The sequence below is a fragment of the Corylus avellana genome, chromosome ca6 (assembly GCF_901000735.1).
Source record: "Corylus avellana chromosome ca6, CavTom2PMs-1.0".
Classification (NCBI taxonomy): Eukaryota; Viridiplantae; Streptophyta; class Magnoliopsida; order Fagales; family Betulaceae; genus Corylus; species Corylus avellana.
Window position 1 is genome coordinate 7,442,982 of NC_081546.1, and position 21,725 is coordinate 7,464,706.

The 21,725-nt window shown below is 35.7% G+C and overlaps 3 protein-coding genes and 1 non-coding gene across 4 annotated transcripts; 3 read left to right on the forward strand and 1 right to left on the reverse strand.

The window, feature by feature from the left end:
* Positions 1-241: 241 nt before the first annotated feature.
* LOC132184756 (NAD(P)H-quinone oxidoreductase subunit U, chloroplastic) lies at positions 242-3,242 on the reverse strand. Its single transcript, XM_059598498.1, has 5 exons — positions 2,773-3,242; positions 2,604-2,665; positions 2,417-2,506; positions 1,790-1,930; positions 242-863 (listed from the first exon to the last, which is right to left on the reverse strand). The coding sequence occupies exons 1-5, from the start codon at positions 3,032-3,034 to the stop codon at positions 768-770; spliced, it is 651 nt and encodes a 216-aa protein (XP_059454481.1). The 5' UTR covers positions 3,035-3,242; the 3' UTR covers positions 242-767.
* Positions 3,243-3,908: 666 nt separating this feature from the next.
* TRNAD-GUC (transfer RNA aspartic acid (anticodon GUC)) lies at positions 3,909-3,980 on the forward strand. Its single transcript has one exon. It is a non-coding gene; the product is annotated as a tRNA-Asp (tRNA).
* Positions 3,981-4,084: 104 nt separating this feature from the next.
* On the forward strand, positions 4,085-9,591 carry LOC132185654 (peroxisome biogenesis factor 10). Its single transcript, XM_059599419.1, has 11 exons — positions 4,085-4,393; positions 4,579-4,610; positions 5,322-5,411; positions 6,318-6,412; positions 6,534-6,744; positions 7,077-7,146; positions 7,250-7,328; positions 8,091-8,224; positions 8,545-8,642; positions 8,982-9,064; positions 9,135-9,591. The coding sequence occupies exons 1-11, from the start codon at positions 4,186-4,188 to the stop codon at positions 9,235-9,237; spliced, it is 1,203 nt and encodes a 400-aa protein (XP_059455402.1). The 5' UTR covers positions 4,085-4,185; the 3' UTR covers positions 9,238-9,591.
* Positions 9,592-10,671: 1,080 nt separating this feature from the next.
* Positions 10,672-14,554, forward strand: LOC132184497 (small ribosomal subunit protein uS3x). Its single transcript, XM_059598148.1, has 6 exons — positions 10,672-10,817; positions 11,103-11,250; positions 11,937-12,108; positions 13,575-13,629; positions 13,732-13,863; positions 14,060-14,554. The coding sequence occupies exons 1-6, from the start codon at positions 10,788-10,790 to the stop codon at positions 14,225-14,227; spliced, it is 705 nt and encodes a 234-aa protein (XP_059454131.1). The 5' UTR covers positions 10,672-10,787; the 3' UTR covers positions 14,228-14,554.
* Positions 14,555-21,725: the final 7,171 nt, after the last annotated feature.

The window sequence follows — 21,725 nt, forward strand, 5'->3', positions numbered from 1 at the left end:
TAAAAACTGTGGTTTGGCGGGTCAACAATGGTTTGTTCATGCGCAACCACTATCATGCTAGCGAAACGACCTAGCACCATGACTGGGAGAGGTCTAACCACTTTTGTGACTAGGTCTCTCCTAGCCATGTTAGTCGGTTCACTTCTAGTTACGACAATGGTTAGGCGTGAGTCAATCATGGTTGTGTTGGGTGACACCTTAACCACTCTTTCTTAATTTTATTTTTGAACTTATTTGAGGAGCACAATAGTAGTTTCATGTCACTACTTTTATCTATTTGATGAATATTTTGGCAAAGGTCTACGTTTACAAATGCCCAAACACGTCTCAATTTTGATTAAATTAGAAATTGTAGTCTCAATGTCAAATAGTGTGACAGCACAATGGGTTATGACATAATTTCCCTTAAATTCTTTAGGTATTACATGGACTATCAATTTTGGCTAGTGCCATGAAAGAAGACTTATTCAAGTAATTAGATTGGAAAAGAAGATTGATTTACATTAATTAATGCAAATAATAGGTTGAACAAAATAACTCATCCTCCCTAAAGCCCTCACCTTTGGAAGTTGGACAAAACGGTTTATAAACAATTTTTTAAAAGGTCAATTTAGTCGGCAGGGAAATGCTTTTTCTGTGTACAAAAGACATTGCTTACTAGAACAACAACTTTATCTTCCTGATAGTAGAATATGAGGGGCTCCACGTTTTCTATTCATTTTTTCCTTCCCCAGTGTGAAATAAATGCACTAATCTCCCCTTGGTTTTTATTGATTAAGGGCAATAGACACTATGAAGGATAATATCAACCACCCTAAAATGAAGTATCCCACCAATCTTGTTGGTCCCACGTCCTCTGGATCCTGTCATGTCAAAGTTTATACAGTGTTATTATTGTCAAGTTTAGAGAGAGAAGAGAAATTGTTCATAATTTTTAAACGGGTTAAATACCTCAAACTCCCCTGGGGTTTACCAATTTTATTTTTTCTCCCTTGGGGTTTCATTTTTATCACAGGACTCCCCTGGGGTTTTGACAAATGACTAATTTAGTCCATCCGTTAGTTGACCGTTAAGACTGACACGTGAACCAATAAGATGTTGACACGTGGCACCTATTTAATTTTTTTTTTAATTAAAAAAAATGTATTTTTTTTAATTAAAAAAAAATTAAATAGGTGCTACGTGTCAACATCTTATTGGTTCACGTGTCAGTCTTAACGGTCAACTAACGGATTGACTAAATTGGTTCTTTATCAAAACCCCAGGAGAAAAAAAATAAAGTTGGTAAGCCCTAGGAAGGTTTGAGGTATTTAACCCTTTCTAGACTAATCTTCTAAATTATCACCACACTTTTACTCTTATATTCCCTCACATTCCCTCATGTGAATTTTGATTTTAGAAGTTACGGCAAGGAGTGGAAGTGTGTGAGTAAGAGTGTGTAGTGTTATTCTTATCACCAATAAATAGATTTCTCTATCATTGAGAAAGATTGGCTCGCGTGAACGACAATTATTTGAAGAACCATAAAATTCAAGTATTTATCCCTTTGTCTCCTATTTGACATATATTGTACTAATTATTAATTTTCATTTCAATCTCCTTCAAAATGCTCACATTTTTGTAACATATATCTCACAATGCTCATATGGCAGTCTCAATTAACTCTTATTATTATTATTATTTTGTTTTAAAATAAAGACTAATTCAAAAGCTGATTGAAACTATAAAAATAATTGTATAGTTGTTGAATAAAAATATAATTTATAACGTCGAGACCGGAAAGACATACCTGCATGGGAGGAGACTCTTTTGGAGTTTTTGTTTTGTCAACCTCGAAGGGCCAAACATATGTCTCCACATCTTGGCTTCGAGCCAAGCTCCAATCGTACATCCTTCTCTCTTCCTCAGATGACAAAATTATGTATGATTCCTATCAATTTTTCAGATACTTGGTCAGAATTGCTTTCCCTCCACATACAATTTTTCATTGCATTTTTTTTGGGAAAAATATAAGGGGAAATTTCACTTTGGTCCCTTAAACTTTCACCCAATTTTATAAACTCTTCATGAACTTTCAAATCTCTCATTTTGGATACCTGAACTTTCAATTACTTTCAATTAAAACTTTTTCTTTGATTTTAGCCGTTAAAAATACAAAAAAAACCGTAATGTCCTTGATTTTCATTCTTTTAAAAATAAAAAAACGTTTTGGAAGTTAAAATTTTATATAAAAGTCAGGGGTATAAACGTCATGTAACGTTTAAAATTTGACAGAAGGGTTCACATTAAGAGTAATTGGAAGTTCAGGGGTCCAAAATGAGAGATTTGAAAGTTCAAAAAGGGTTTGTAAAATTGAGTGAAAATTCATATAACAAAGTGAAGTTTCCCAAAATATAATTAATTTACAGTGACTAACTTTTAGAAGTTCCAGTTTGTTGTCGAGTTCTTCTTCATTTAATCCCTGATTCCTCATTTCTTCAACCTTTCTTTGGTATGCAACTATAACCTGGCCAATAATCAAAAACAATGAGAGAGAGAGGAATATCAATTTGCATAATTGCCAATAAAACTATGTAATTAGTTGTCCTTGAGTTTCATGTGACCTGCTCAGAAGAACATCCTCGTTGTAGTCCAAGTCTACCATAGTAGTCCACATCTGTTATTGCTGCATTCAAATGCATCGATCATGAGAGAGGATGAAGATAAACATATAGAAAGTAGAAATAAAAAAATGCAAAATTAAATATTAAATGCGTCGGTTGTGATCATTACGTATTCCACGAAGTGCTCTTTCGACGTTAAGAGCAGAAATCAAGGAGGGTGGTTCTTTTAAGGCTTCAATGGGATTTTCTGAAGAATCTGCTTCTGTCGCACTGGTGTCGGCGGATAATTCACCTGAGCTTCTGATGTGAAATCTGCGTAGCTTGGTTGCAAAAGCGATGGAATTTGTGGGTATGGCACCATTTATCGGCGTCTGGGTCGAGAAGTCTTTTCGGGAGATGTAGAGTGCCGCAGTGGTGGATGAGACGGCCATTTTTGTTTTTTTGTTATCTCGTTGGGCTTGCCTGCGCTTTGTTTAGGGGAGAGATAAGGCAAGGGCTTTCTACCAGAGAAATGTTATCTGACGAATGATGTAGCAGAGCAGAAGAAATCTTCAGTGTATTTGCCTGTACCCTTATAAAGCAGCTAACAATATGGTCTTTTCCTTTTTTGGTAGGCCCAGAAGATATGAGAACGATATGCTCCTGTGGAGAAAGAACGAGTGATTCCTTTCTCAAAAAAAAAAAAAAAATAGAAAAAGAAAAAAGAAACAAGTGATTCAATAAAGAAAAAAAAAGAATATAAGTGGGCTCTGCAAAATGGAATGACACAACACAAGGCAAAAAAAAAATGGTTTCTAAAAAAAAAAAAAATTGGTAAACTATCACCCAATTGATAATATCTTCGAAAACTTTTAATTTGTGACAATGTATCTTTCATACTACCAAAAAATTGACATTGTCCCCCAAGGACAGCTAAAAGATAAAAACAACCTTAAATATTTGTTAATAAGACAAAAATATTCCTATAAATTCAAAAAAGAACAAAAAAAAAAAAAAAAAAAAAATTATTAAGGGTATTTTCATCATTAGGAAGGATATTGACAATTTTTGGTAGTTTGTGAAATCATTGTTGTAATTAAAAGTTTGAAGAGAATATTATTAAGTTAATTGGGTGGTAATTTAAGAAGGTATGTACTTTTCTAAAATAAAAAGTCTTTCCCTGGACCCTTGCCACCGGTGGGCCCATATCAACCCAACCAGCCTGCAGAAGTCCTAGTTCTAAAATATTTCCAAACTTAGGTATGGCCCATTTTTGTTGTAGAAATATAGGTCAATTTAAAATATGTTTATAGAATCATCAAACAAGTCGTTGTAGTATAGTGGTAAGTATTCCCGCCTGTCACGCGGGTGACCCGGGTTCGATCCCCGGCAACGGCGCTTTTTCTTTTTCTCACTTAAATCCTTTTTTTTTTTAGGTTGGTCTGCTAAATCGAACGACGTCGTCTCCTCCTTCGTTATATTATATGTTTAACCATGTGACTGAGCTCGGTTGGATTGGTTACTGGTCTATCTCTCTGCGCTCTCTCCTTTCCTTTTCGCTCTGGTGTTAACAAATTTCAGACTGAGAGCTTATCAGAGAGAGATGGGATTGGGAAGGAAGGAGGTGGGCGGGTCATCCGACCCGGGTTCCAGCGGGGAAGCGGGTCGGAGCAGCACCAGCAGCGAGCCGTCCGTACCACGAAGATTCCCGCCGGCGGCACAGCCGGAGATAATGAGAGCCGCCGAGAAGGACGAGCAGTACGCCTCCTTTGTCTACGATGCCTGTCGCGACGCTTTTCGCCACCTCTTTGGTCCTTTCTCTCTCTCTCTCTCTCTCTCTCTCTCGCAATTTTAGGGAATTCAATTTTGTTACTTCAACAAGTGATTGTTGGCACATCATTTCCTGGCTGTGTGAAATTTTTTTTCTCGTTATCTTACACTTCCTTGCCTTTCATTGTCTCTCTCAGAAAATTGACTGCCTCTTTCTCTGGTGTAGGTACGAGGATTGCTGTAGCTTATCAGAGCGAGGTTAGCTTGTCAACTTTCGGTTTTCGTTTCACGAGAACAGGAACTGAATTTAGGTTTTAAGAGTTAAATATGTTGTCCTTAGGTTAATTGAACATGCATTTGCCGAGGGCCATTTTTCATACCCCCGACTGTTGGTGCCTGTAAATGCATGTTGGTGACATTGGGAGTGGTGTTGAATATGGAAGCTTGATGCAACTTAATTTACTAGAGATCAATTCCTGTCATACTATTTCACCTTTTGCTTTCTTCTGTGTGAATTAGAGTAGAAAGAAACCCAAGGGCTGAGTAAAACCTTAGTTGACAAGCATTTTTCTGTTTTGGAAGCAAAAAAAAAAAAAAAAAACACCTAAGGGATACGTTTAATAGGAAGTTTTGGTACCTATTACTTTAAATTTTATGAAAAATTTCTGTTTTCTAGATGTTTTAATAATCTTGATTGTAATTTCCTTTTACTCGCTTCAAAGTTCTTGATTTGAAATTCACAAGCTCTCTAGCACCTTCGTCTTTTTTGTTTTTCAGATGTGAAATTGGTTTTTGTAGTGTGGTTTTTCTTTATGCTAGCAATGCAGCCCGAATCTTTCCAAATTTACAACTTTAATTCTCTCATAGCATTTGTATTTTTTAGACCTTGCTACTAGCCAGTATCATTTTTGTTATGCGATGTGGATAACATAATATAGTTACTAGCTTTTCAGTTTTCTTGTTTTGCAGACAAAACTTTTGGGGCAGATGCTTTATTTTATATTAACGACTGGTTCGGGGCAGCAAACACTGGGAGAAGAGTACTGTGATATCACTCAGGTTTGCGGGCATTAGTTTCTTGATATTCATCAAATGGGCCTTTTTAAGTGCTCTAAAACTGGCTTTAGCTTCTATTTTATATATGTGAAACCAAATATCTACAGAAAGGTACCCTTTTCCCCCTTTTTCTGAGCTGCATGTTTAGATGCTTTGGATGACATAAGCCTTGTTATTTGATCAATTGCTCAATTGTCTAAATCTTCTATGTCGTAGTCAACAAAAACCTCAAATAAGAGTAGTGTAACGACTTAGGAAAAGCGCTAGCTATATGTGCGCTATCATTCCAAAAGAACTAGTCAATATGAAGTTTTCTAGAATCACTTATAACACATTGTAAGGAATTAATGTGAGACTTAGCACCCATGAGTACCTTTATATCCATTCACTCTATGTAGTCTACTCATCTTCCCAATGTGGAATTGAGGTTCTACAATCTGCCCCCCCCTCCCCCACCCAAATGCCTGACGTCCTCGTTAAAACTACGTCATGTAGTGCTCCAGTACCACATGATGTTACTAGGATGCTCTGATACTATTTGTAACGACACAGGAAAAACACTAGCCACATTTGCCCCATTATTTCAAAATGACTAGTCAATTTGGGTTCCTTGTAATCACTTATAAGGCCCAGTTTTACTTAGTAAGAAATTAGTGGGAGACTTAATACCCATGAGTGCTTTTATAATCTACGTACTCTATGTAGGCTATTCATCGTCCCAGTGTGAAATTGGGGTACAAGACTTTGCACTATTTGCCACCACGATTTTTTTCCCATGTTGGGATTCTAGTTCTTTTTTCATTTTTATCATTTTTTACTTGATACTAATTGCATGATTTGCATCAATGCCCCGTGGTTGATATTTTAAAATTTAATCTATGTTAAATTGGTTAATAGTTGTTTTGATAGGTTGCAGGACCTTATGGACTTCCTCCAACCCCAGCAAGACGTGCTCTTTTCATCGTATACCAGACAGCAGTTCCTTATATTGCAGAGCGACTTAGGTTCAAGAAAGCTTTCTCTTTTATTTTCAGTTATTCATATATTTATTTGTAATTGCTACTGAGCTTTTAGCCAACACTGAAAAGTTACAAAACAAAAACTGCTCAATTGTCTGTTTTGCAGTTCAAGAGTTGCTTCCCGTGGCATTGTCCTTGCTGAATCACAGTCTGATGAGCCCTACGACAACAATGCTCCAGGAAGCGTTCATGTTCAGTCTTCTGCAGTGATTGATCTTCCATCATCATCCACATCAGGGGCATCCGTTTCATCTCCGAGATGGCTTAAAGAGAAACTGAATGGATTATGGTTGTATGCACTTCGGAGATGGCCTACGGTACAGTTATCTATTAGACAGCTTGCTCATTCAAGTCTTGATCTTTGTGTTTTGGATGTGATCTTTTGAAATTAACTCATGTTTTTATATGTATTTAGTTTGGATTATAAATTTATTATTATGTATTTATTTGTCCTTCAATGGAACTTATGTCTGAAAATTATATGATCGATTGTTCCTTTAGTATCATTCTTTTCTGGAAACATGTTTTTCCCCTCTTTTATTTCCCCTCTTTCTTAGTGATCAGTATTACAAATTAGCTGCTGAATTGGTTCTTAGAACACCTGGTGAACTGCTTTTCTTATTTAAAATTCCTTTGGGTTCGCATTCAGGTGCTCCCAATAGCTCGTGAACTTTTGCAATTGGTTCTTCGTGCTAACCTCATGCTCTTCTACTTTGAAGGTTATTCCTATCTTTCATAGGTTTATATACTGCTGCAGAAGTAAAAAGAAGGCCCTGGGGAGGTGTGGGAATTCAATAATCTTATCCTTTTTTTTCTTTGCAGGCCTCTATTATCATATATCAAAACGAGCAGCAGGCATTCATTATGTGTTCATTGGAAAACCATCAAATCAAAGGCCCAGGTATGGGTTTTTAGATCAGAAATGAATCATGGTAACTCCATAGCTTGATGAGTTGTAATTCAAAGGAATAGCTCAATCGGTTGAGGATCATACTTCATGAAACAGAGATCACTAGTTTGAATTTCTCGTTTCCCCTCCCCATGGGGCCAATTACTTCTTAAAAAAAAAAAAAAATTGCTTTCTAGGTTTTTCTTTGTTTTTTATTTTTTTTTTCTTTTCCCACCTATAATTTTTGTGGGGGTTGAGGGTAGAGTTGCTTTGCAAAATTTTTCCTACCAGTGTCATTATACTGTCAAGCTGATCCTTTGTCCTATTGAGACATATATCGTATCTTATAGATACAGTTAATATTTATCAGCATTTCTTATCAAGCCCAGTCCACTTTCCTTGACTGAAGATAGGAACTTGAATATGTGTTTGTTTGTTAAATGCATTTGTATGTTTGGCAATTTTCATATCATGATGGGTATCTCTAGTTAAGTGATTTGATTTCATGAGGAAATCATCACTGACAGAAACATGTTACTCATATTGGAAACCCATTGCCTCCTTTTCTTGGTGATCACAAATGCCTGACCATGTTGGATTGCTTAATACATGTGCTTTGATTTTCTTGGGTGATTTTCTCTAATTTGCTCAAGCAAAATATTTTGTATGTTCGTGACTGTTATTAAAGAAATTTAACAACTCCATCTTTGACCTCTAGTCATCTGAGGTTTTCTTGGCCTAAAATATTCACTCTTTGAAGTGGCTTCCATGCAGATACCAAATACTAGGAGTGTTCCTACTGATTCAGCTATGTGTTATTGCTGCTGAAGGATTGCGGCGCAGCAATTTATCTTCTATTGCGAGTTCAGTTCACCAGACATCCTTTGGGACCCATTCAAGTTCAGCAGGTTACTGATTCCATACTGTTTTAAATCATCATTCGTATATCAATATGTATGCGCTTTCCTTTTTCTCTTTTTTGTTGGGGTGGGGGTGTTGAAGTGCAGATAAAGTTACATGCTACATTCTATCAAGTAATACTAACTTTTTGGTGAAAAATGAAGCCTAGTAGCCTATAGTTTTTCTAGGATCATACACTAGCTATATTTTTTGTTATCTCACTTTGTATTTGCCATGTATAGTAAATTTTTTACTTGTACATGCATACAAATGTTTCCATGTATCACAATTTAATATTTATTTGTCTCTTCCATTCTATTGTTTGTAGGGCGAGGTTTGCCTGTTTTGAACGAGGAAGGCAATTTGATATCTGCAGATAATAGTAACAAAGGAAGTTGGGGGCCTGATTCTTCGTCGACTTCTGAGGTTTGTATTTCCAGCCTTCTCCTTTGACCCTATTTTTTGAAGAAGAGTGGGGGAAGGGGATTATGGGGAGATATACAAATGCTATAGGATATACGAATCTTTTGTCCTTCCCATTAATGTCTGGGCCTGGCTGACTTCAATAGCTAAGATAGAATACAAGGAGAAGATCAAAGACCATTTGTCCTGATGTAAGAGGTCACTTAAAAATGTCATAACTTGCATATCAAACATCTAACTAGATTTGGTTCAAGAGGCTCCACTGCAATGACCTCTTCCAAATTGCTTCTAGATGGCTAATTCAATTTTGCCAATTTCTCTACCCTTTTTTCTTTTTGGCAGTCTCAAGCAACAAGCAAATGCACGCTGTGCCTGAGTAATCGGCAACACCCAACAGCCACACCTTGTGGCCATGTATTTTGCTGGTATTGTCTTCGTTTTCCTTCGTCATCCTTTTTCTCTCACCTTCTTTTGTTTGATGAGCTGTGTTTGTAGGACCTGCATTATGGAGTGGTGCAATGAGAAGCTTGAATGTCCCCTCTGTCGCACCCCAATGACTCATTCGAGCCTAGTTTGTTTATATCATTCAGACTTCTAGTATTTGATTAACGGTAGACAGTCGGGCTTTTAATGAATACAGAAGAAAAGAAACGAATTGTAAGCAAAGAAGTTGTCACCATTATTCAACACGCTGAGGATGGGAAGGCCATAATTTATTAGTCTGAAAATATGGGGTTGTTGGCAATGATCATTGTAGTTGTGTCCTTTTATCGAGTGAGGGGTCTTTTTCACTTTGAGAAAATGAGATGTTCCTCTCCGAATTCTAGTGGAGCACAAGATCAATTAGTGACCCTTGGCAAAGACAAACTGTATAGAGACCATGTTGTATTCATATGCAAATAATTTTGATCCGTTTATACGTAGAATAGATTGAGAATTTCTCTTGTTGCCATATGGAGACTGTGATTCCTCAACATTATTATCATTGATTTAGTAAGAGAATGATGCGGGCTTCATCTGGGATCTCTCTCAACCCTCCACTTCCATTCAGGGCACTAATACTGCTTCAATTAGATTATATGTATCCAAGTCATATGCTCAAGTGGCACTAACTTTTAAAACCGAGCATTTGGCAAGAAGTGTGAGGCATGGCTTTATTTAAACATGTGCTTTGGTTGACCTGCAACAAAAGTGTAAACGGTGCATTTTTGAGAAATAATAAAAGGACTTCGTCTTCCACTATGTCTCTTCCTTTCCTGTCTTATCATCTAAAGTCTTAACTTAAAAGCTACTTTTGTGAAAGAAAAAAAATCGAGACGACAATGTGAGTCGTTTGCCATGATGAGTGGTTGAAGGTGAGCAACCAGACATTCATGAGAGTTCTACTAGGATTAAGATACTGATCTTTAAAATTTTCTCAAACATCCAAACACTTTTGTTTCTCCTCTTGTGACCTCTACAATTATAGCATCCTATTGCTCATAATCATTGATACACCAAAAATAAGCAGAAACAAATGAAACAAACAGACTACAAAGAAAGCAAGCTTTGCAGAATTGAACCCACACATCATAATATGAGTTCTTGACACACATAACAAGAAGGTAATTTCAGTTTCTTTCAACTTTCCCATAGTCTACCGAAAGTTTTGCAAGTCACATGCAATTCAATTTCATCTCCAAATGGGGTACGAGAACACTAATTTGTATATATATTTGACATGTCAACACAAGGGAATGGGAAAGGAGGATTCGAACTAGTGACCTCCGCTTCATGAGACGTGGTTTAGAGCCAATTGAGCTACCTTTCGGATTGTATCTTTTATATATTGAGATAAGTGCAATGATTATCTTTTAATTATTTGCTAAAAACAGAATACTACTCCACATTTCTAACCAAAAAGAAAAGAAAAAAAGTTTTAAGGTCCTTGTAGACTAATCCGATGGGCCCATACGGCCCATGGTCCAGAATACAAGCATCGAAAAAGAATTAGAAAGCTTCGTGACCTCCTATTTCGGTATTTCCTATATATACGAAACGATACTCTTGTACCACTCTAACGCAAGCTAGGGTTTCGCGAACTGGACTCCTGAGCGCCGAAACTCATCGAACCAGGCGTTCGATTTTCGTTTCCTTACTCCGCGAAACATGGCGACCCAGATGAGCAAGAAGCGAAAGGTAAGTCCCTCTACCTTTTCTGAGTAAACCAAAGCATTCGATCTTTTGATGTGTGTGGATCGATCTGGCCTATTTGTTGTATTAGTAGGGCAGGCCTATTGGTGAAACCTCGTTTGGTTGGTGCGTTTGCGGGTAAATGTGTTGAAAGAACATGGAAAGAGATCTTCAAATGTCACAACGTTTTTTTTCCCGTTTTATATTGCTAATCTCTCCGAAGTTTTTTGTTTTTGTTTTTGGTTATCTGTGCGCGTGTGTTGATGATTGATGTTGTGCATTTGCCAACAGTTCGTGGCCGATGGAGTCTTCTTCGCGGAGCTTAATGAGGTTCTGACCAGAGAGCTGGCGGAGGACGGGTACTCGGGCGTCGAAGTTAGGGTCACGCCGATGCGCACTGAGATTATTATCAGGGCCACTCGTACTCAGAATGTTCTTGGTACAGTGTTTGCTGGGTATTTTTTGTATTCTTAAAATATAGAAATCAAATGGAAAGGAAAAATGCTATCTCTTTGTATTTGTATCTTGTAAACAAGTTGTTCACTCATTCGATGGCTTGATTCCGCCAACTTAGAGGGGTTCCAATGAGGGAATGGAACGAAACATGGAAACACTAAGGCCAGCCATTATTCCTTTCCATTCCATTCCATTCCTCTCCAAATCCTCCAATTGAAATGTTTACCTTTAACATTCAATGGTTGCTTGTCATTTTTCCAGGGTTGCAATGATTTAGTTTTCAGTTTTACATGCACATGTAATTATTCCTTTCCATTCCATTCCTCCCAAAATCCTCCGATTGAAATGTTTGCCTTTAAATCATTATTTGCTTGTCCTTTTTCCAGGGTAACTGTGCACTGCTCAGTTGGGTTTCAATGATTTAGTTTTCAGTTTTACATGGACATGTAATTAATTGAGACTAAGTAAATGCAACCAACAAAAACGTTAGTGTACATTTGATTGTTTGAGAAAGGTAGGAAAAGAAGGGACGATTATTCAGCTTAGTAAAGTTATGCTTTCATCTCGGAAACCAACTTTTCATTAGCGAAGAGGACAGTCGTTCAGATTTTTTTCCGAGTGCTTTGTCAATACTAACTTTTGTTCTTTTTTATTTTGTTTCAATATCAGGTGAAAAGGGAAGAAGAATAAGGGAGCTGACTTCTCTTGTTCAGAAACGGTTCAAGTTCCCAGAGAACACTGTGGAGCTCTATGCCGAGAAAGTTAACAACAGGGGTCTCTGCGCCGTTGCTCAGGCTGAGTCTCTCCGCTACAAGCTCCTTGGTGGCCTCGCTGTTCGGAGGTATGCTTAATATCTCCAATGAGTTGTTGATTGAGTGAATTATGTCTTAACATTTTATCAAGTTATCATATTGGTCCTTGATATATGTTAATTATGTTTATGCAGTTGATGATCTTTACTTCTTTTGGCCATTTTTTGTGCATTTGACCATGTTTGATCACACAGTTCTATTTTCTTCTCACAAAATTTACCTGTTCAGGTCATCTTTACAGCAAGTTGGTTACTAACTAATACCTATCTTGTGTCTGATGGTGACTATATTTATGGTTCCATCTTTCTGTTTAGCCAAGGAAAGAGTCCACATTCCTTGGTACTAAGTTTTGATGGAAAATGATGATTATAATGGTTTTATATTGAAATTCCGTTTTTTTATTATTTATTTTTATTTTTATTTTTATTTATTTTTATTTAAATTTCTTTATATGTGGAATAATTGTCTATTTTCAATGTACTTTTCCTTTGCCATTCATTTTGTGTATTTGGATTGTGGAATTATCTTCTTAATTGTATGCTTGATGAGAGAATTTTGTGGAAATGAGTTATGGTAACGTGGACATCAATCTTGGGGCTATTTTCATTTTAAAACAGACTGCGCTATCAATTTTCTATCTGAATTTGTACTTTCATCTTTGTGTCCCTTTGCATATACAAATTACTTTAGATTTACTCATTTAATAATTCATACTGCATCGTCCTCATTCTGCCCCTGTTAGCTATATTGAAATTCACAAATTCGGAATTCTTGATTGAGATAGGATCAAAATTTGAAGTTGGTCAAAGTTGATTTACTTAACAATGAATTGAATTGAAAAAAAAAAAAAAGATATCTTCTGGATGCATTTAATATCTATATACAGATGGAGTCTGCTTTTCTGCTTTTCTATAGAATCCCCCTGTTCTCTTCTGCTGTCATTGTGTTTTTTTTTTTAAATTATCAAACCCATGTATTTTTCATACAAAACTATGTCTTTGTGGGTTTCACGATATGGGCCCTTACATATGAGCATTGTTTTCCCCTCTCTGCCTTGCCAAGTGTGCTCTGGGGGTTCCATATCAATGCTCACAGTAAAAATTTCTTGGAGTCAGTCAGGCTTCTTGTGCTGCTATTAAGGTGTGCTTGGAGTTTGGAATGTCCTCCTACATCCAACATCTTTCATCCCTATTGTTCTGTTGCGCATGTACCTTTATTAATATGTAGTTTAGTCACTAGTTTTGCCCATACTTTACCCCTATTTTTCAATGTGTTTGGAGTACATTTTCCTGTTTGACACTCACTTTCTAGCTCCATGTTATGGTGTCAAGGTTGTGTTTAAATACCTTTGAATACCTCTGTGATGGCTCCATGTGGTTCTTTTAAGTAATGAAAGTAATGGAAGATGGTTATTTATGGCCTTTCTCTTCTAAATCATATGTTTGTTCCTTTTCATTTTAGTTGTGTGATAAGTAAAGGTCTCTCATATTTGTAGGGCTTGCTATGGTGTCCTGAGATTTGTCATGGAAAATGGGGCAAAGGGTTGTGAGGTATGTCTAAAACTATATACCGTTTTATCCTTATAGGTGGATGCCTATATGTATGTGTTTTTTGGTTATTTAAATGTTTTGATTTCTTCAATCTTCATTTAGGTCATTGTCAGTGGAAAGCTGCGGGCTCAGCGTGCTAAGTCGATGAAGTTTAAGGATGGTTATATGGTATCCTCTGGTCAACCTGTGAAGGAATACATTGACTCAGCCGTGAGGCACGTTCTTCTTAGACAGGTCAGTCTTGCCCTCCTGTTTTCTGGATAGGTTCTGTATTCCAATTGTGGTGCTTGCCTGCTTGTTAGTAGGTGAAGATTTACCATCATTTGGTCTACTTATTTTCTTGGATCACATCTTTATTTTTTGTTTAAAGATTCATGCTGATTACACAATGTGTTTTCTTCCCCCGTCCCCACTTTTCTTATGGGAACAGGGTGTACTTGGTATTAAGGTCAAGATCATGCTTGACTGGGATCCAAAGGGCAAGGTGGGCCCAACCACACCATTGCCTGATGTGGTCACCATACATACTCCCAAGGAAGAAGAGTACGCCCCCACAGTGGAGGTGATAACACCCTTGGAGGAGATTCCAGTAGCATAAAACCAGAGTTGGATGTTTCTTCACAATCATGTAATTCATTTTTGTTCTATTTTCAGAGCTTGAGAACACTTAGAAGAAGCGTTTTTGTCAGAGTTCTCATATCTTAGTGCTGTTGGGCCCTTTTTTCTTTAAATTAATTCTTTTTCTTGGGTATGGGGTAGGAAAGAAGTTGGTGGGAAAGACCTTAAGTGGGGGAATGGGGTTTGATTTGATGCCTTGCTTCTTTGCTAGGTGTACTTGCACACTATTGCATGATGTTTTGTAGTTGGAACTAAAATTTTTTATCAGAAGATGAAAATGTCTTCAGGAGCATCGGTTCATATCTCATACTTTTCTCACATTTGAACTTCTGAGGTTTGTTCATTCTGTAACTCTTTAATCCTCATCTCTTCTCCGATGATCAATGTCTAAAGCTTATGAGGGATATAGTTTTTGAGGAGTGTTAGGTTTATAAACAAATTTTATATAAAAACTTTTACAAACTGATGTGGCAAAACATGATTAAGTTTTTCAAAATGTGAACTTATCTTATATCCATTCATGTTGTATCACATTAGTTTGTAAAAGTTTTTCTATAAAATTTGTTTGTAAGTCTAGCATTCTTCATATTTTACTATTCTCTTTAATTCTCATCTCTTTGTGGATGTGGAATCTCAATCCAAAATATTTTGGTTAATGAGTGAAATAAAGGATGCATGGTTCATGATCCAATCCGTGAGATTGTGCAATTTTAATGTGGATTTCTCTGCTATAGACACTACAAAATTTATTATATGTTCTTTACGAACTGTTGTGTGCTTGCAAGAACTTGAACAATTAAAATTCATAAATCAATATTTATATTATTGTTTTTAATTATAATCATGAATGCATCACTAGTGGTGAACTAGTGGTTCATAGATTGTTTGGACTTATTATCGAATACCCATGATTCGAGATTCCCAAGTAAATGGAATTCTAAAATGACATCCTAAATAGATTGGACGAGACACGGATTGTGACCATCAGCCAAGAAAAATTCCAAAAACAGGAAAAAAAAGATGCAATCCACATTTATTTTCATTTGTTTGAAATCTAAGCAGATGGATCGGTTGTGATACACGTGGGTTTTGTATGGAGGTTTGAGGTTGTGGTTATTGTGTTTGGCTGCTTGATGTTATTGTGGAAGTTGTAGAAAAATAGAGATTCTTTGTTCTTGTAAAGGATGCCTTAAAGAGTGTGGTTATGTTGAAAAGTGCAATGAGGTATGAGAAAGGAGAACAGGTGGAGAGGAAGAGAGTCTTGGAGTGTATTTGGTTTGGAGAAGATGATGAATCATAACTTCACGAGGAATAAAATGGTTTGATCAATTTGTTGTTCAACCAATCGAATCAGAAGCAATTTGGAAGTGTGTCACACCATTTGAGTTAAAAAAATGTATTGTTGATCAGGTTCGATTAGTCGAAATGAGAGTTTAATCAATCAAATGAGGGACAAAGAGGTTCGATCGAGCATTCGATCTTTTTAGATTCATCGAACTAAAACAGAAAGTCTTGTGCTAATCTTAGCTGTATGTGTAGGATTATAGGAATGAGAGATTTTAGAGTAGATTTAATTTTTACTTTTTGTTGATTAGGTAAATTGATGGGTAGGTTTATGACAAGCTAAAGAATTTAGTTAAAAAGAGTACAAGTTGAAGATTTTCTTATTTGGAAAAGAAAGTTAGGGTCTTGTCAAAAACATCTAGCTAATTAAAAAATTATGTGATATGATTATAAGTTCGTGAGGAGTAGTGCTGCACAAAACGACGGAAAAGTGAAGAGGAAAGTTATGCACACAAAGTAAATTTCCTTTTGATATAGATAAAATAATATTTTATAATTGGTTCATTAAAATAGTATTTTTCAAAGTAGTGAAAGTTGCATTGTGTTTTAAGGTGGAATGATCGAGCACAGTTTTATGTTGTTATTCATGACATGTAATATTTAGTAAAATTCTTAATTATGATTATTCAAAAGGAAAAAAAGAAAACTTTTATGAGAATTAGATTTATTCATATTAAAGAAGAAAAGTGCACACGTATATGTTAGTATGAAGCGTGAATATGTCATGTTAAAGATAGGCTGATGAAAAACAAGTGCCTATTTGTGTATATATATATATATATATGGCATGCAACCCCGTAAGCACGACGCAACCACGTAAGGATGTGGGCTATCACTTGGTATTTCTTTCTTGCCTGTTTAGTCCATAGCTTCAATATAGCCATGGTCGTTTGCCACCCATTGTGTCAGCATAGTCATGATCGCATGTCATGCACCCATATATGGCGTTATCATAGTCATGGCCGTGTGCCATTCATGGCGTCAGCATCGTCAAGGTCGAACAAGGATGTGCTTTCCTAATTAGTTTAGTGCACCCATGGTGTCAAGATGGTCATGGTTGTGTGTCATCTATGGCATCAGTATATGTAGTCATGGTTGTGTGTCGCGCCCATAGTGTAAGTATAGTCATGTTTGTGTGTCATCATCCATAGCTTCAATATAGCCATGGTCGTTTTACAACTCTATGATTTATGCAAAGAAAAAAAAAAAACTCTCTTACGTTCCAAGAAAACAAAATGTTATTTGTTTTCCATTTTGAACAAAATTAAAAGTAGTTTTATTCAAAAAGATTTCTCTTAGAAAGAGGACTTTGGTAAATTTAGAACCCTACTGTCTTCTTAATTCCCTTCAAGAAAATGATTAAGAGAGAGGTTTTTATCATAATAAAAAGAGCTTATATTACACACTTTTTTGATAAGTTGTTTACTTACTAAGCCTTAGACTTGCTCTTTTACCTATAAATGTTATTTACAGAAAATATTCAACATCGGGATAGAGAATGAAAAAAAATATAAATTCAAATTAATGCAGTAGTCTAAGGTGAGGTATATGTAATTAATGCTATAGTTAGATGCATATCACGAATAGACATAATAATAAGTGATGTTACATTAATTATGAGCAAGGTTGCATGTTGTTTATGGATGGGACAAGCCTGCCTATATATGCAATGATTTATGGTTTTATGGAAGATTAGAAACTCTGTTTTTTCCAAGCAATTGCTCACACTTTTATATTATGTTTTTTATGTTATTTTCTACTGCATAAATTAAGATTATATATATATATATATTTGACATGTCCACACAAAGGAAGGGAGAAAAAAATTCAAACTAGTGATCTCCGCTTCGTGAGACATGATCCACAGTTAATTAAACTATCCATTGGAAGCAAAATTAAGTGTATTAAGTACTGGCTTCAACTACTAATATAAAGATTAGATTTTGAAGGCGCTACAGATCCAATTGAGGTTGAAATGCCCATTTTCGAGTTTCGACTTTACAAGGGTCATAAGTCAATTTTGATGGCCACCCCAACTTTCCAAGTTGAATTGATGATATCGACATGTTGCCAAGTAGGGCTGGAAGTTAGTGGTCATTAGAGGGTGGCCACCACAAAGATCTTTGCAACCACAATGGCCACTAAGAGAGAGAGAGAGAGAGGGCAAACGGCAATTTCCTTCTTCTTCACCGGTAGGAAAAAATGATTAGGCTAGCTAGGATTAAAAACTAAAGATTATATAAGGAGGTCAGACGGATCGCGTTGGAACTTAGTCAAAATTTGAAACCCTATTCTGACTTGCTACTCTATATTAAGGTTCGTTTGAGACTACGATTTCAATAAGTACGATTTTAAAAATTACGTTTTTGAAATCGCTATTTTATTAAAATCATAAAAGCGTTTGGTAAAACATGTTAAAAAGTATTTTTTATTAAATATGTGTTATGAGAAATTGTGATTTTGGTTTAAATTCACACATTTTCAAATAAGCATTCCCTAGTCTGCTTATAGAAATCCCATATTTTTTTTTCCCTATTTTAAATTAAGTGTTTTTTTAAATCGTAATGCCAAACACCTTACATTTTACTATATCTTTTAAAAACACAGATTATTCTTGCGAAATCGTAATCTCAAATACACGTACATAAACCCCTTCCAACCACTTATTCGATCCGGTCCGAAAGTCAACCGATTGGATCAAAATCGGACCGGCTAGGAGCATGTTAACTTGAGGGTTTGGAGAGTTTAACGGGTTGTGAGAGGTTGAAATTTTGTCCATTTTAAATTTAAATTTAATTTTTTAAAAATGTTAGTTTTGCAATGAGGTGTTCATTATATTGTGATATTTACTTATCAAGGATAATATTTAGCACATGCGTTATCTCCTAGTTGGGGTTGATTTGATATTGGGTTTAGTCTACCTCACTCATGATGCACCACCTTTTCGCTTTGAATGTGGTTTGACCGGGCCCGCGTCATTTCAATAACAAAATTGATACCAACATTATCTTTTGCCAAACAACTTTTTTATTTATTTATTTATTTATTTTTTATTATTATTTAAATAAAAAATTCATAACAAAACTCTTTACCAAACTGTCTTAGAACCTGTGTGGAATTGCGTTTAAGAAACAGAGTTTTTAAGTAAAAAAAGAATTTTTGGACTAAAGCTTCATTTTTAAGTTTTTGTCAAAAGTACGTTTTGGCCATTTTTAAGCTTTTTAGACCATTAAAAACGCTTTTAATTTTTTTACCAAACGAGTATTTTTTTCTTCAAAATAGTTTTTTGAGCGTTAAAAACACTTTTAGGCTATCCAAACGCAATCCCAAACAGACCCTTAGAATAAACATGTGGAAGCCTCAAAGTTACGCTTCCTATTCCGGGATTGCTTACGGTTTCATGCCCACATTCAAAATTATATCAAAATTTTCATAAAAACACTCTTCTTTATTTATTTATTTTTTTATTTCAAGCTTTCCCTACACTTTTGCCTATTGTACCTACAAACATAAGTTTAACAAAAAAAAAAAAAAAAATCAATGCTTTTGCATGTGAGGGTATTCACAGGACAAACTCTTCCTTCAAGAGTTCAAATAAAAAAAGAAAAAAAATTGAGAATGTAAATATAATGTGTGCATTAGTTAAATAACATTAATAAGGATAGAGATTTACAACAATTATTTGTTTAAATTACTAATGTACGAGGGCTCATATACAACTTACATATCACAACAAGTGGCAAACAATCCAAATTTTATTTAATCGATCGTACATATTGATATCATATGAATTCTCTTAAATCTTATCCCATTAGCAATCTAAGGCATCCATCTATTCGTACTCAAAGGTGTGCACCTAATATTTCTAGTGGGACTAATTAAGAAAGCATTGGAATGCAATGCATTTGGGTAATTATTTGCCACTCTCACTTGCATTACATATGATCTTGTGAGTAATGATATATCCCACACGCACATCTACCAAACCCTGCCTACTTGGTGTCCGATTAAAGGTTGAAAATCTTATCACGTTGATATGGCTTTAAGGTTAATTATTTGCCACTCTCACTTGCATTACATATGATCTTGCGAGTAATGATATATCCCACACGCACATCTACCAAACCTTGCCTACTTGGTGTCCAATTAAAGGTTGAAAATCTTATCACGTTGATATGGCTTTAATTAAGGTCACTTTCAAGGCACTAACAGGCCGTTTGCAGGACAATTTGACGGCATAACCCTTGCTTTTTAGGGACAGTGGGATAAAAAAGAGACCCTTTGTAGCACCAGGCAGCCCAAATAGCAAAAGTACATCATTCATGTCCCCAGCCGCCTTTTCGTGGAAATCTTTGGGAAATCTTATGTATGCATGCAATTGGTGGTGGTGGACAGCACCAAGCACGCCTGATGTTTCTTAACTCGATTAAGGTTCTTGTCACCCCATTATCACTCAAATAATTTACTAGAAAATTAGGGAGACTGGAAATTATTAGAAATATTTTAATCACCTGCCACTCAATGTTGTCTACATATATTTGGAAACCCTATAGTTTTCTTTATATATATGCATTCAAAAATAAATAATAATAAAAAAAGGTGCCTAGTTTGAATGGTAAGCAACCACACATCTATAATTCTGATTTAAAAATCTAAATTTAGCTGATTGTATGGGTTTTATGAGATTTTTATTTATTTTTATTTTTATTTTATTTTTATGGATTAGTCGAAAATAATTGAGAAATTTAGGTTGCCATTGTTTAATAATTTGGGTTAGTCACTAATTGTTGCCTTCATGGAAACAACTACCATATGATTTATTTTTGGCCCGTATATGTATCTCATGCATCATCCAATAACCATTGGTGAGCAGGCAGCAGACATCTTTCATTTTGTTTGAATTATGAACAAGCAATGCTTTTGGATTCATCCAATTTATGTTATCCTTTGAACAACATATATATATATTCAGCAACACCACCCCCCACCCCACCCCACCTTCCCAACCAAAAAAAAAGAAATAAAAAGAAAAAAAACCCGACCATCCCCTAAACACTCTACGTGTCGATCTTTTGTTTTTATATATGATTAAACTTAAGGATGCAATTGGGATTTAATAAACTAAGATATTAGTTAATACACGCAACACATATCTATTGGTTTTTGAGGTTCAAATTAAAGCATCTAATATTGGTTGCAGGTGATGAATAAAACGACATAAATCGTTATTGGATTTCCTAATGATGATGACCTAAAATATATAGATGTTTTGACTTGCCTAGAAAACCCACTTCCTCTGATTATTAAAGCAATTGACTTTATAACGCCATTTGAGAGAAAAAAGGTTTGGATAAATTAAGTTTAATTTGTTTAAACGTCACAAAGGCTCCACTGATGATTGTTCTGAAACCGCCCTAGCAATGAATAAAAGACTAAATACATTGTGCATTTTGTTTTAAAAATGCTTGCACTCTTGTCCCCCCATTACAGGAAAAGGTTGCAGCCCACGGATCGGCCGGAGCACTTCCTTTTGGTGCATGATATTGGTATACTTAATTTTATCAGTTTATAATTGACTATCATGCCCTTTCCAACTACCAAACGTCTTGCTAAATATTATTGCCTTAAAAAACATGTCGTTTATGCAAGAATATTCTTAACTAATCCCTTTGCCACCCACTAGTTAGGATGAGAGAAGGATGCTCTGACGATGATTCCCCTCTATAACCTTTTGTTCCATGTGTTTAACTCTTTGCTAGATGCTATCGTCTATCCTCGGGAGTGAACCGGACTAAACAGTATATATATGAGAAAGATCAGCTTCAAGGTTAATGATCTGCAGTACATATATACATATATACGAGTGGTATTACATCTGGGGAAGTTAAAGTCGTGGCTTCATTCGGCGGATTTTTGTCGAACAAACTTGAACATTCAATATATTATTATTATTATTAGTATTAGTATTATATATACTTAATTTGTTTGTCTCTGGGCAGATTCAATAATAAATATTGATTGAACATGGGAACTTGTTTATAAGACGACTGCAAAGACATTGATAACGACAGCCGACAGGTCTCTTCCTTTTCTTTTGGCCGGACTAGTCGAAGAATAACTTTTCTGTTTGGGGC

Bases quoted from the DNA above. Each gene is read 5' to 3' on its own strand.
- LOC132184756 (XM_059598498.1), bottom strand. From the start codon at position 3,034: ATGGCCGTCTCATCCACCACTGCGGCACTCTACATCTCCCGAAAAGAC. The intron at 1,931-2,416 runs GTTAGTCACTGT...AAAAATTGATAG, and splicing joins ACAAACTGGAACTTCTAAAA to GAATCATACATAATTTTGTC. The intron at 864-1,789 runs GTATGTCTTTCC...TTGACATGACAG, and splicing joins AAGAGTCTCCTCCCATGCAG to GATCCAGAGGACGTGGGACC.
- LOC132185654 (XM_059599419.1), top strand. From the start codon at position 4,186: ATGGGATTGGGAAGGAAGGAGGTGGGCGGGTCATCCGACCCGGGTTCC. The intron at 6,745-7,076 runs GTACAGTTATCT...GTTCGCATTCAG, and splicing joins CACTTCGGAGATGGCCTACG to GTGCTCCCAATAGCTCGTGA. The intron at 8,643-8,981 runs GTTTGTATTTCC...TCTTTTTGGCAG, and splicing joins ATTCTTCGTCGACTTCTGAG to TCTCAAGCAACAAGCAAATG.
- LOC132184497 (XM_059598148.1), top strand. From the start codon at position 10,788: ATGGCGACCCAGATGAGCAAGAAGCGAAAG. The intron at 10,818-11,102 runs GTAAGTCCCTCT...ATTTGCCAACAG, and splicing joins AGATGAGCAAGAAGCGAAAG to TTCGTGGCCGATGGAGTCTT. The intron at 13,864-14,059 runs GTCAGTCTTGCC...TTATGGGAACAG, and splicing joins GGCACGTTCTTCTTAGACAG to GGTGTACTTGGTATTAAGGT.